General features: G+C 33.0%; 2 protein-coding genes across 3 annotated transcripts in view; both read left to right on the top strand.

The window, feature by feature from the left end:
• The first annotated feature begins 410 nt into the window (after positions 1–410).
• On the top strand, positions 411–7,155 carry LOC129004815 (uncharacterized). The gene is made up of 8 exons (XM_054433459.1): positions 411–962; positions 2,634–2,869; positions 3,495–3,576; positions 3,943–4,150; positions 5,412–5,458; positions 5,869–5,932; positions 6,200–6,317; positions 7,041–7,155. Exons 1-8 carry the CDS (start codon positions 455–457, stop codon positions 7,152–7,154), a joined length of 1,377 nt encoding a protein of 458 aa, XP_054289434.1. The 5' UTR covers positions 411–454; the 3' UTR covers position 7,155.
• Positions 7,156–9,903: 2,748 nt separating this feature from the next.
• The window catches only part of LOC129004723 (protein mahjong-like), a 47,768-nt gene continuing 44,636 nt past the window's right edge, over positions 9,904–13,035 (top strand). Inside the window, exons 1-3 of one of the 2 annotated variants that reach the window (XM_054433304.1) lie at positions 9,904–10,033; positions 11,428–11,486; positions 12,767–12,885. In XM_054433304.1, the coding sequence (XP_054289279.1) occupies positions 10,030–10,033; positions 11,428–11,486; positions 12,767–12,885 (182 nt within the window). In that variant the 5' untranslated portion in view covers positions 9,904–10,029. The remainder of the gene's footprint in view (positions 10,034–11,427; positions 11,487–12,766; positions 12,886–13,035) is intronic. The other variant, XM_054433305.1, reaches the window with a different exon arrangement.

The raw sequence follows: 13,035 nt of genomic DNA, 5'->3' as shown, positions 1-13,035 counted from the left end.
TTTTCTAATTCTCTCTATTTATACTCCGAACGTCTCTTTAGAAGAAAATTAAACGTTAAAGTTCTAAGCAAACAATAAAACAAAAATAATAATTTTACAATGCAAAATTCCCTTAATCTCGATTCAGTAAAAAAGTATAAATTTTCAAATTGGTGCACACTTTTCAATAGGCTTATTCAAAGTTTGTATTTCAGTAAAAAAAACAACAACAAATTACTACAGCTGATCCAGATACAGGGAGATAAGATAATGTCTATCAGTCTATCCAAAGTCAAGGTATTGGGTATTGCCATTGACTATGTATTGCTCAAAACAAAACTAATGGCCATTGTTTTGTCCAATTACTTCACTTTTACAGGTGATTTGAGAAAATATTTACATTTTAAATTTAACCTCTTATTGACTTATTGTTTACACCATTTCAAACTAATTTGTCAAATTACATGTTGGGAAAATGACGGTCTTTACCAAGAATACGGTAATTGCTAAGTGCTTGGTAGTGTTGTTGAATATAAACTTCATTGTTTCTAAAGAACTTCCCCTAAACGTACAGGAAGTTTGTGAAATAAGCAACGAACGGTTCCCAGATCATAACCACAATGTGAGTGACATCCTCCATACTTACGAAAAATGTTTCAGAACTCTGGATGCGTATTCTGGACCAACAAAAGAATATTTGTTGAAACAACTCAGCGATAAGCTAGAATGTTTCAAAGAGGACCTTAAACAGTTGTATTACGCAGGTAGTATAAGATACGGTGATATGGAACAGGTCCAGAATCTAGAGAGTGAAATAAAAAAAGGTGCTCATCTCGGTTTTGAAAATGTTCATACGAAAAAAAGGAAGTGTGATGTCGGCCGGCCAGCGAGGTCTACAGTGAAGCACATAATTCCGTTGGTATTGACAGGGACATTAGAGGAGAAAAGGAGGGCTTGTGATGCGATTTTGAAACTAGATAAAAGTAGGTGGTAATTAAAACTACTTTGCCGTTTATTCATAGTACAGTAGATTTCTATCAGGTGTGGTCGTTCGCACCACGGTTGAAACAATGGTGAAACACGGTTGAAAAATGCTAAAACGGCAAGAAACTAATTTTGAGCAAAGTGTATAGGTTCAGATACAACGTTACCAATTATAAATTTAAATAATCGCTAAAAAAATAATAAATTATAATAGTAATAAAATAAATAATTGCTCATTGAACTATAAATTTAAATAATGATATTTATTGAAAAATGAAAAACAAATTAAAACATCACGGGGTAACCAGACAAAACAAATTAGGTTTGCTAGACATGTAGACATAGTGAGAAATTCGGAGGTGTCAGTTATCTTAAACTTGGGTATGGTATGGGGATTTACTATACAATAAATTGCATCTTCTCGAGATTATAGTTTAAACTCTTTTAATTTTAACTCACAAATCATTACCAAATCACCTTTTCGTTCATTTAAAACAGTACAAAATGGTATAGGTTATAGCTATAAGCACAATAGTATTATACCTATGAAAACTCCTTTTCCATCTAAAATCCTTTTACCAAGTAAACTGGGTAGATGAGTGGTTATAATGCTTGGCTAACAATTAAAAGCTTGCTGGTTCGATCCTGAGAAAAGTTGGTAGCTGAAGGTTCGAAACTGGACCCAGCTGCCCCCGATCATTGGGCTTTAAATAAATGATCCTGCCTAAAGAAAAAAGAAACATCTGATCATCTTAGCTTAGTCAGTAACAAAGCTGCATGGATCATCACATTTCATTACACACTCATCATTTACTCATTTGGGTTTAAACAAACACCCACCTCGGTGGCGTTCCCATCTCAATTGGTGGTAATAGTTGGTAATATAATGTAAACTTCTGCCATCCTATTTATTTTAGGATTGTCCCCTATATTTGCCATTCCACCACAGGCACACCTTATGAGCATGAGTAGTACAATGTACTGGTCACTGTGACAGAGTTCAAACCCTGGATGTAAAATATCATTTCCTGGTTGAGGTGCTGGGAAAGAAACTTAAAGGATCAGTAGCTGTTAAAGCCATTCCTTACTATTAAAACAAATTTCAGACAAAGTCTCTGTCATAATTTAGTTTTGTTTATTTAGTTGTGCTGATTATCAGCGTAAGTGTTTTAAGCTTCATGTTTCTGAAAGCAAGCAAAAAAAATAATAGCGGTACATTTGATAAGGTATCAATTATCATCATGTCAAATTAGGCTAACATGTTTTATAAAACTCTATTCAAAAAACTTCAAATATATGAACACGATCTTGAGTAAAAACTGACAAAATCTTTAAAACTAATTGGATCCATAGTTTTGTTGTATGAATGAAGATTGTGAACTGAAAAACTTCAGCGGTTTATAAATGAGAGCAAATGTGATAGGATAGGAGATATCTGCAGACCCGTGCCACTTAACTTAATAACACAATCAAAATCTTTAAAAAATGTTATCTTACCATGCCTTCGTTTTCAGATTTATCTATCTTGCGATATCAAAACAGTTTTTTTAAACTGTTTGATCTATTTATGATTTAGGCCACATTAAACCAAAATTACTAATTTAGGTAAACTTTGATGTAGTGTGTTACTAACAAGTGTTGTTATTCATTAGAAACTTTTGTATTACTAGATGGTAGCTTTTCACAAATGGATATTTGTACTCCAAAACTGGATGACAACAAAGATCCACAAGAATTGACAGTTCCACTTAAAAGTCCAACGACTTACAAGATCGACAGCCCAGAGGCAGAAAACGTTTTACCTCAATACTACAAAGTGATGATGAAGTGCCTTACACTGACAACGGGACATAAAATACAAGTTTTTAAGTTTAATAAGGAGTTTTATGATTGGTTGACACAAGCGGTGAGTTTTTTTTTTACCTATTAGGTACATGGCTAGAAAATTAGTATAAATATTCATTTGAATTATTACACTACACTATAAAGGCACAACACTTTCTTACTAGGTCGATCAAGCTAGAGAAATATACAACTATTAAAGTAATATGTGCGGTAGCTAAAAAATTAGCTACCTTTCTAAAAGATGGATATAAAAGCTAAGGTACTTTTCTGCATTGACGAGTAGAAAAAAGTCATGGCATCTTTAGACATGAAGGCATAAGCCAAGGCACTTTTTGCTGTCATCGAAATCAAACAAAAAAGGGTGCTATTCTCCGTACAAGGAGCTACAGTGATAAAGCTATGGTACAACAATTACAGTAATAAGTGAAATATCTAATGATGTGTTGCTTTTTCGACATGGGCAGATAAAAGTAACAATTACACTACACTTCTTTCAAGTCAGGTCAAAGCTGTGCCACTTTCATCTCTTAAAAGAACACTAAATTCAGGGATATCAAACATTATCAGATCGAAGCTGTAACATATGCTAAATTATCCTTCATCGTACATGTTAAGCTAGGTCTTTTTATCGACTATTGTAGGTACTGAAAAGTTAGATAATAACAAAAAGTTTACTTCAAATACAGGTTTTACCCCATTTGAAGGATGATAAGTGTTATCCGGCATTCGGAGGGGTTTTGAGAATTGTCGAGACCATGAGGCAAAAGGGTAAGTGAATATATTTTAATGAAGTTTTAAATCATAATTAATCAGAATATTGAGATCAACAAATGTTTCAGAGGTAAACTGTTTGTGCGCCAATGCTTATAAATATTAAATATGCTTTAGTGCCTACATTTCCTTACAGGTTACTATTTTTAAAACTATCACCAAATTACATGAAGGTTCATTGGGAGTTTATATATCAATGGATACCGTACTGATAAAATAATTTATAAATTGGAGGGAATATCTTCACTGTTTATTAAGACAAAATGTGTTTCTAATTAACACCAAAATTTACTTCCTTAATATAATCCGCTGAATATTTCTTCTCTCCTGCATATTTATATTTCAGCGATTTTACTTTTTCAGATTTTGTACCAAAGAATTCGACAGCAAACTTCATTTTCTACAGACAAAGAGATCTCGACAAACATATCCAAGAAACAAAAAAGAATCAGACCGACACGGGGAGAATTTTCCGGTTTCCCTACTTTCCACTTATTGTCGTAACCTGGGTTATTTTTATTCTGATCCTTTGTATTTTTCTAATGTGGAGATCAGGGCGGTGCTTTTGTGGGTGAGTCATGTATTTTTTTTACACTAGGTTACTTATTCATTTTTAAGTTTTACTTATATGATGGATATGAAGAAGTAAAAACTCATGTAAACCCAATATAAATTATCATGGATCAGCTAGAGACAATGTCCTCTGCTTGGTAAAGGGCTTTTGTAGAATAAATAGTTTGTTTCATTACTATTTACTTCTCTCTCTTTCCTTTTCTTCTTCCCTATTTCTTCTTTGCTGTGAACACAATAACTTAATTTGAGTAATTTTTGTCCGAATTTGATTAAATTTGGCATGAATTTGTAGAGCTGGATAAATGTGATTGAGTTCGCAAACCAGCAATACCGGGTGATAGAATTGGGTTTTATCCAGAGGTTTTTCAAATGTTTACACATAAAACATGGAAATGCCCAATTACCAAGTAGTACAAAGTTAAAATAAAAAACAATGTATACAGGGTGATTGATATAAGTGTGCCAGCCGTTTTATTCGAAAACTATAAGAGATATCAAAAAAAGTTAAATGGTAAGTGCCTTGGATTTTTTATTTAAACAATTGTAGTCAAGTCAAAAAAATTATTTTAGCCGCCATTTTTCCAATATGGCCGCCAACTTTGATTTTTCTTATGGAAAACCCTGTATTTTATGATGTATTCTGATAGAAAATGTAATTTTAAGACGATTTTATTCTTGTAATCTTTTTCATAAACCTAACCGTTTCAAAGATAATAATGGTTAAAGTTTTGAAATTTCTGCATGAGAAAGAGTTTCGATAAAGGCCTAAGCAAGCATGCCAGGTGTTTTATTTGAAAACCATTCAAAAATTCACAACTTAAATCATTATTATCTTTGAAACGGTTAGGTTTATGAAACAAATTACAAGAATAAAATCGTCTTAAAATTACATTTTCTACCAGAATATATCATGAAATACAGGGTGTTCCATAAGAAAAATCAAAGTTGGCGGCCATATTGGAAAAATGGCGGCTAAAATATTTTTTTTGACTTGACTATAATTTTTTAAATAAAAAATCCAAGGCACTTACCATTTAACTTTTTTTGATATCTCTTATGGTTTTTGAATAAAACGGCTGGCACACTTATATCAATCACCCTGTATTGAAGCATTGCTGTACAGTTCAACTCCAACTCTATCCACAATAGTACTTTCAAAATATTGAACTCGCGGATTGTGTGTGATTGTGGTATGAACATTACAACTTTAATTTTCTTGGGTCAAGTTACTCTCTGTAAACATTATATATTTTACTTAGGTGCTGTGGATGTGGGAAAGAGTATGACTCTGACAGCAGTTCTACAGGTAAGCCTTTAACATTAACTCGTACATCACAAGCTTTCAGTAGGAGAAATTATTATATCTGAAGGAAAAAGAATTAGTAAATTTGTGACAGTTTTTATTACAAATTTGTATTTTCTGCTAAAGTAGTTTTGTGAGATGAGTAACCAAACCAATAAAGGGTAGGAAAATAATTTTTTTTATTCTTAAAATCAAATAAGTCATAAGTGGACTAAAATAAAGATAACTTTTATAGTTGACCAAGAGGAAACATCTAAATTTATAAGGTTTTGTTTATGTTACCGAATTGATTATATTTCTTCTATAAAGTAGGTCAAGTATAAGGACTGATACAATGTCTTATGTTTTTCACATAAAAAAGTTGCAAAATTTTAGTTTTATTATTTACTTTTTGGTGATTTTGTTGGTTTCAGAGGTGTTTTATTATCCAATTGAAGAAACTCCCTCTATATCTCTTGACCTGGATGGAGTAAGTTCGTAAGTATTGAATTATACGCAGGTAACTCTGTACAAATTTAAATATAATTTTTAATAGTTCTTTTATAGTTGCGGTCATGGAAAAACAAAGTAATTTGGTGGGTGTTTTTTTTAGACATGGCCACTGATTATGACAGACAGTTTGGTTATGATGCGAATCGTTCCAAACTGTTACCTTAATTGGTATTTGCAGTCAAAATATGTTTTTTAGCATTTCAGATTAAAGGATCTGTGTTCTATAAAGCAATTGAATATTTCTGATTCCAGTAATCATACAAGTCTAGAAACAGAGCCAAGTTCGAAAGCTACCAGTGGAGGAGATCATCCTTATAGACCAGGATACGAGACTCAAGTTTATACAATGACTTACGAGCAGCAACAAATGGTACTTATGTTAACAACAAATTACAGTACAGTAACTTATAATTTAAGTAGATGAGGGGAGGGATAGAAAAATTTAATGTTTGGAGTACCGGTATTTTACTTTTTGAGGATGTTTTATAAATTTTAAAATTCAAGTTATAAAACTAACATTAAGATTAACATTATTTACATTATATGTGTCAATGAAACAGTAGAACGGTAGAGCATTGACAATGATGACTTTAGAATTTTGAGTAAAATACAAAATAAGCTTTTTTTCTTCTACTGATCCGTATTCCTCAAACATTTTAACAACTCTGTAAGTAGTTGATTTATTATGTACTGAAATCATACCTGAAAACTTAATTTCACCCTTTACTTGGCATAAATTCAATGCTTTACTTTTAATGTATTCTTCTACAATACATATTCGTTGAGCTAGTGAAAACACCATGACTTATTTACAGTAAATTCCCAACAACACTAAACATCATTGATAACTAATTAGCAATTCCTATCAGCAATGAAAACAGGGATACCAACATATGAGCATGTTTTTTCGTAAAAAGTGTCTCACAGTGCTTGTAATTTTGGGTTGAGTTAAAAAAAAAAACACCCCGTAACATAGACAAAAAGAATGAAATAAAATAAAGAAATTAAATAAATTAAAGAATTAAATTATTTTATTCTTTTTGTCTATGCCTGTATGCAGATCAGTATTCTAACAAAACATTTGTTTTTGCAGTTGACTGGTGTGCCACTGAAAAGACAATGTTCAAGTGAAAACTCTCTTTGTAGTAGTCGTGAACTAAAATCTCCTGGAAAACGCCACAAGATTTGGTCTGGGATTTATAAATAAAACGGATGAAAAGTATCAAATAGCTTTTTTCATGTTGACCACCAAGGCAAATAACTCTAGATCTTAGATAAGTATGTTTAATGTAAGGAGAAAAAAAAACAATAAATTATTACGTTATAGATCCTAGAAGAAGACTCACAAAGTTCCCTGAATAGTTCCTGCCAAAATGCATAATAACTATTGAGTCAGGTTTGTATCAAAATTCACATAAATGCATGCAAGCTTATTGAAGGTCTCATAGTATACCGCCTGTACTCGGGACTGATTTACTTTTTGTTTTGAAGTACCCAGAGGCAGAAAACACCCTCCGTTCCAATTCATAATACCTATACTTTACACAATGTATTTGATGTATGTGTCCGTTAGCATGATAACTTGAGCGTTTATTCTAAAGAGTTTGCAAACCTGCATGATCAAACTATGGGCATTGGGCACAGGGGGTTTTTGGGGATTTTATGGGTTAAACATTGGGTTTTCCTCCCACTTTTGACCCTAAAACATAAAATTTCTCTAAACCATTTTGTAGACCTTGAAAAGGATATAATTTAGTACATTCAAGTGTTGTTGTATGCCTAAAGGGAGTATGTTTTATCTATGCTAATGGTTAGGGAGAAAGATAAAAAAACTTAAATTACCGTACTTCCCGATTTTTGTATAGAAAATAAATAAATCGTTGTAGTTTATTGCTCGTTTATGGATACATTATATTAATCAAATTCGGCAATTCGTTTACTTTGTACTATACCTTATTAACAATATAATTATATAATTAAAATTACATCTCATTACCTTCTCTGTAGCAGCAAGCCTAATTACTAATCAAAATTAATGATATTTAAATAGTGAACCACGATCCGCATTTACAAAAATGTACTAAAAATGTCCACACGTAAACTCTGGAACGACCCCCCCCCCCCCCGCAAGCAAATTCCCACCAAAACCACCAGATCATTTTGCCGCTCCTTGTATGTACCTACAATTCAAACAGTTTGAAGAAAATACATCAATTGCCAGGTGAATCATTTTTATAAATAGAACTGAACTCACCATAGGTAAGTAAAATAAATTATATAATATAATAATGTACTTCAAAGTTTGGTACTTCCGCCGACTTCAACCTCGGGACATAGGTCCCTGAGGTCCCAGGTTCAAATCCCGCCAAATCACCAATGGATTGTATCCAAGATCCAAGTCATAATGTTGTATAAACATAGGTGTGATACTCACGTCAGAGGCTGACATCATTCAGACTAGTGTACCTGTTGCTCGAATTCGAGCAATTGCGAAGCATTACAGGAGACTCAAAGATTATGGAAATACTCACGATCTACACAACAGTTAGATATAATCAAAATCTTTTGTAAATATCTTATCTTTTTTCAAAAAGCTTATCTTGTTTTTTTAGTGTTTTCTACAAATTTTTCCCTCTCATAGCCGCATTAGGTTGTCTATGACAACGATTATAAATGAAAAAAAAAATGATTTCTTTTTCTTCTACTTGGCTGTGTTCTATGACTTTTTCTATGTTTCCATTGTTTGCAAATCGATTATTTCAATGATTGCTCAAGAAATGTAGAACAGTGTTAATTCAGTTTTATTTTTAGCCCATATCAAATTGACCAGGATTTCTCGCTCTTTTCCATTGTAATAATTACACTAACCCAAGTTTCGTCTACAGATGCAATATGCCAACGAATATCACCTACGTACAATCTCCAAGAAGTGGTAAAAAAGGCAGAAACCTTATACAATAGATATAAAGTTAACTCCAAAAGAAATACTTTTAAGAGTTACTGTGATATTTGGATTTTCCACTGATTTGGTAATAGAACATTATATTGCAAAACATGACACTATGCAAAAGAAAATACAATTTAAAATCAGAAAAACCCATTGCAAATACTGTATACTTCATTTTGACAAATTCAATAAATCACAATTTAAATATTAACAGCTGTTTCATTAAAAAGTAGTGTAGAATTATGCATATGGTCGTAACGTAAACAAATCTGAAGAGGCAACTTTAAAGGCTTCTGGGGCAGAGCCCCATGGGAATTTACCTCGTTCCTCTTTTGATGGCTCATCTACAGACCAAGACCTTTCTTTAGAGACCCCTACCAAGTTTCTACGCCCAGCCGTTCTCTCAAATTAGCTGTGACAAAAACCCTGTTTTCCTCCATAAGAATAACATGGGATGGGAATTTAAAGGCCACTGGGGCAGAGCCCCAAGGGAATTCTCCATGTTTCTCTTTTGATGGCTCATCTACAGACCAAGACCTTTCTTTAGACACCTCTACCGAGTTTCTACACCCAGCCGTTCTCTCAAAATAGCTATGACAAAGAAAAACAGTTTCAAATTAATATATAGATTGCGAACAGAAAATCACCTGATTATAACTGTCATATAAGTAGTGAGTAGGCCTACCGTTTAAACCGTGTACTGTTTACATGTATTTAAAAAAAAAATAGTAATATGGGATTTGCAAACTGTGTGACGTCAGCATACGACGGGAATATCACACCTATTTTTTCCTTCCACCATTATTTAAACCAAACTCGTGTTGCATTTTCATTTTTTATAGTATTACTTAATATTTATTCTATGACTTAACGTTCATCGCCTTTGTATAATATAGCACAGAAAGGACTAGATTAGAAGAGAAGAAGAATTTAAAAGCATTAAGCGAGAGTGCAGCTGCTCTGCTTATTTGCTTTTACTTTGCTTTTGCTTCACTCTTCACTCACTTCACTTTAGTAGAAACAGAATGTGAAACGTGAAAGTATAATATTAGGTGTTTTACAAATTACCTTCTCATAATAGCAGTTATATTTTAACTATACATATAGGATTAGGACACCAAGATACTTAATATTTATGGGTGAGTCCAGTTTTATGTTATGTGATTTAAATCCTTCCAAAATAGTTATAATACATTCTAATCATCACATCAGTTGCTTACTGTCATGTTGATTGCGGTGTGGCTGGAGACTAATGTTTAATGTTACGGGTAATCTTTGAAAGTATAAGATAATTTATGTCCATTATACAAGTGGTTTGGAATATTTTACGAGCAAAAACGTTTCGCAATCTTATTACACTGCACTGTTTCCTCATTCTTACCTTTAACTTATGTTGGTCAATCCTAACCTAAATATCAAGGTCTAACTTAGCCTAATTTGAAAGTAAGTTACCTGTGAGCACATCGTTGTCTATGGTTTTTTATTCCTAAAATCTTAATGTTTATTTGCCTAATATGAATCTAATGGGTTATGATATTCATTTAAGGGTAATCAACGGTGTTGCAGGCTAAGTTTAGGCTTAGTGTGTAACTTTTGATTGACCTAGGCCTAGTAGACTGGGGTACAGTTTCTTAACTGGGCTGGTACGCTAATATTTATTTATTTATTTATTTCATACGGAAACACCATTTAACAATAATACACATTGGCAGATTAACTTACACTGTTTTGCATATTGAAACAATTGCTCTTGTTTTGCATTTGATTGAAACTATCGATTCGATTAGTAAACCTTCATGCGATTTTTTCACCATCAGCAAGTTTGGTTGGTTAGGTTAGGTTATGATAGCTTTATTTTATAATAGATATATATAAAAATATCGATTATTAATCAGTATTTTCAATTCGATAACTTAGTTTCAATCAATATTAGCATAGCCCAGTTAAGAAACTGTACCCATAGACTGTCAACTTAAGAACATTCTTTGTTAGTCAAGGCTATGCCTACACAAGTTATTTTTCTAATCTCCACCCAGGGGCAAGCTTTTGTTTGAAATAAGAAAGGCTAAGTTAAGACATTGGGCGATTTTTGGTGATTTCTTGGCTACTCTATTTGAGTTTTCACTGTAGCTAAGTTAAGTTAGTTGCTTATTTAAAAGAAACTAGGGCCTACAACCTAGCCTTGGTTAGATTTACAGTGATAACTTACTTAAGGTCATTCAATTTCAGTTATGTTAAGTTTTTCCAATTCATTTCATGCTATAACATATGGGCTGGTGTCAATTTTTTCTCATTGCGAAAAAGTGGCTAAGAATCTTAAAGTTACAATGACTATTAAGTTAAAAGCTCAACTCGTAGTAAGCTAACTTACTCTGGCTCTCATTAACTTAGTTTAATACACAAGGTGCACACAAGGTTGGTTTTATCACATTTAAAGTTGCTTAAAGTCTAAACTAACATTTGTGTCAAATAGCCTATTTCTCATAAACTATTTTATCGTCTAGTAAGCCTTTAGACACTTCTTTCTTTACAGAAAATCATAATGGTCATCGTGTACCATTATTGAGAAGTGGGCCAGTTTTAAGTCAACAGGTGAGTTAAAATCTGTGGCTATAAAAATTGTTTTTCTGTGATTACTTATACATTTGCGATAACGGATAAGCTAGCATACTCATAGAAATATATGGGACCAAGCTTGGATTCAAAGTAGCCTTACTTACCTGACCTTTCTTAGGTACTTCAAATCAGAGTAAGTTATGATAGCTTAAAAAAAATAAAGGTTAATGCAAGGGGGTAGGCCTATACAAGTCAAATCAAATCAAAATAGGCTATATTGTGCTCAGAAAATCTGTTGGTATATATAGCGTCATAAGTCACCTCCGATTTAAACACAACTTACCAGTAACTTAGGCCTACTGTAAATGTGATATAAGTTCAGCTGAAACTTAACTGGACCCTGCCAGATAAATAGGCCTACACTAAAACAAAAAAGTATAGTTGTAGCCTACCTTTTGAAGAATACAGCCTAACTTACTTCTTTATTGTATTATTAGTAGGCATGCCTCCTACCCTATGAATGTAAATAAACAAATATTGAGTTTATTGCATATTAAATTGAGTATTTTTTAATCCCTTAACTGCTAAAATAGGCTACAGCCTTCAATGATTCTAAGGTTAAAGTGCGGGAGCAGGACTAAGCTTTTGAAGTTAAATCTATAAAATAACGTTTTTTACCCATTTTTACTTTTTAGGCCTATAGTTGTAATTGTTGTTGGTCAATTTAATTGAAATTAAATTTGGTGTGCCTCTGGGCTGATATGCTATGAAAACATTAATTTCTTTAAAACACTTGCTACTGTTGCGTAATAACAGGTTTTTGCCAGGAGCGGGAATGGCCATTGTGCTAAGAGAGGCAATGAAAGGTGTAGATTCTGTTCCATCCAATAAAAGTATCTAGCAGCAATTGCTTAGTACTGCGTGAGTGCATCGTTGTGGGCAGAAGAGGATAAGATAACTTAAAGGCCTATTTTACCTGTGGTTGCCAGTCGTTAAGTTACTCCAAAATTAAAATTTCTAAAATAGCCTGATTGTATATCATTTAGCATTCTAATAAACCTAACAAAAATTCATTTCTAAACCTAACATCGTACAAAGTTGGTTTGTTATCTGGTGTATTCTTTGGTAGGTAGGTGTACTCAAAAAATACTTAGGCCTACCCTATATGAACCTCAAACTGTGATTCCTTTCTTGAAAGACTTTTTCATTTAATATGGAATCCCAATAAGTCCGAGTTAATTAAGAGTTAGTGATAATAAACTATACTCAGTGCTGTGACTCTTAGCATTTCAGGTTTGACTGTAGTGTGATTTCAGGCAATGGCACCCTCAATAAATGACACCAACAATGAGACAGCTGACGTCCAAACCCTTCTGCGGCAATGGGAAGAAGAACACCATGCGGCTATGTACGACCCTGTACCCCTACTTACGAGGTATGTGGCCTGCTGATTTTTGACACCTATGGAAGTTTAAACTGTCTTGCTTACTCACATTTATTTTGTGTTGTTTTATTATATTTAACACGTTCAGTGCTGACTACATCAATTGATGTAGTCGCGCCACGAGCGCTCCTATCGGCCTAC

The sequence above is a fragment of the Macrosteles quadrilineatus genome, unplaced genomic scaffold (assembly GCF_028750875.1).
Source record: "Macrosteles quadrilineatus isolate MER2022 unplaced genomic scaffold, UCM_ALF_1.0 Scaffold_11__1_contigs__length_5352618, whole genome shotgun sequence".
Taxonomy (NCBI): Eukaryota; Metazoa; Arthropoda; class Insecta; order Hemiptera; family Cicadellidae; genus Macrosteles; species Macrosteles quadrilineatus.
This window is presented reverse-complemented; position numbering and strand designations above follow the sequence as displayed.

What these genes read in the sequence shown, in the direction of transcription:
- LOC129004815 (XM_054433459.1), top strand. Translation starts at nt 455, where the DNA reads ATGACGGTCTTTACCAAGAATACGGTAATTGCTAAGTGCTTGGTAGTG. An exon ending in TCAGGGCGGTGCTTTTGTGG is followed by an intron (nt 4,151 to 5,411) that starts GTGAGTCATGTA and finishes TATTTTACTTAG; the next exon opens with GTGCTGTGGATGTGGGAAAG. An exon ending in GACCTGGATGGAGTAAGTTC is followed by an intron (nt 5,933 to 6,199) that starts GTAAGTATTGAA and finishes TTCTGATTCCAG; the next exon opens with TAATCATACAAGTCTAGAAA.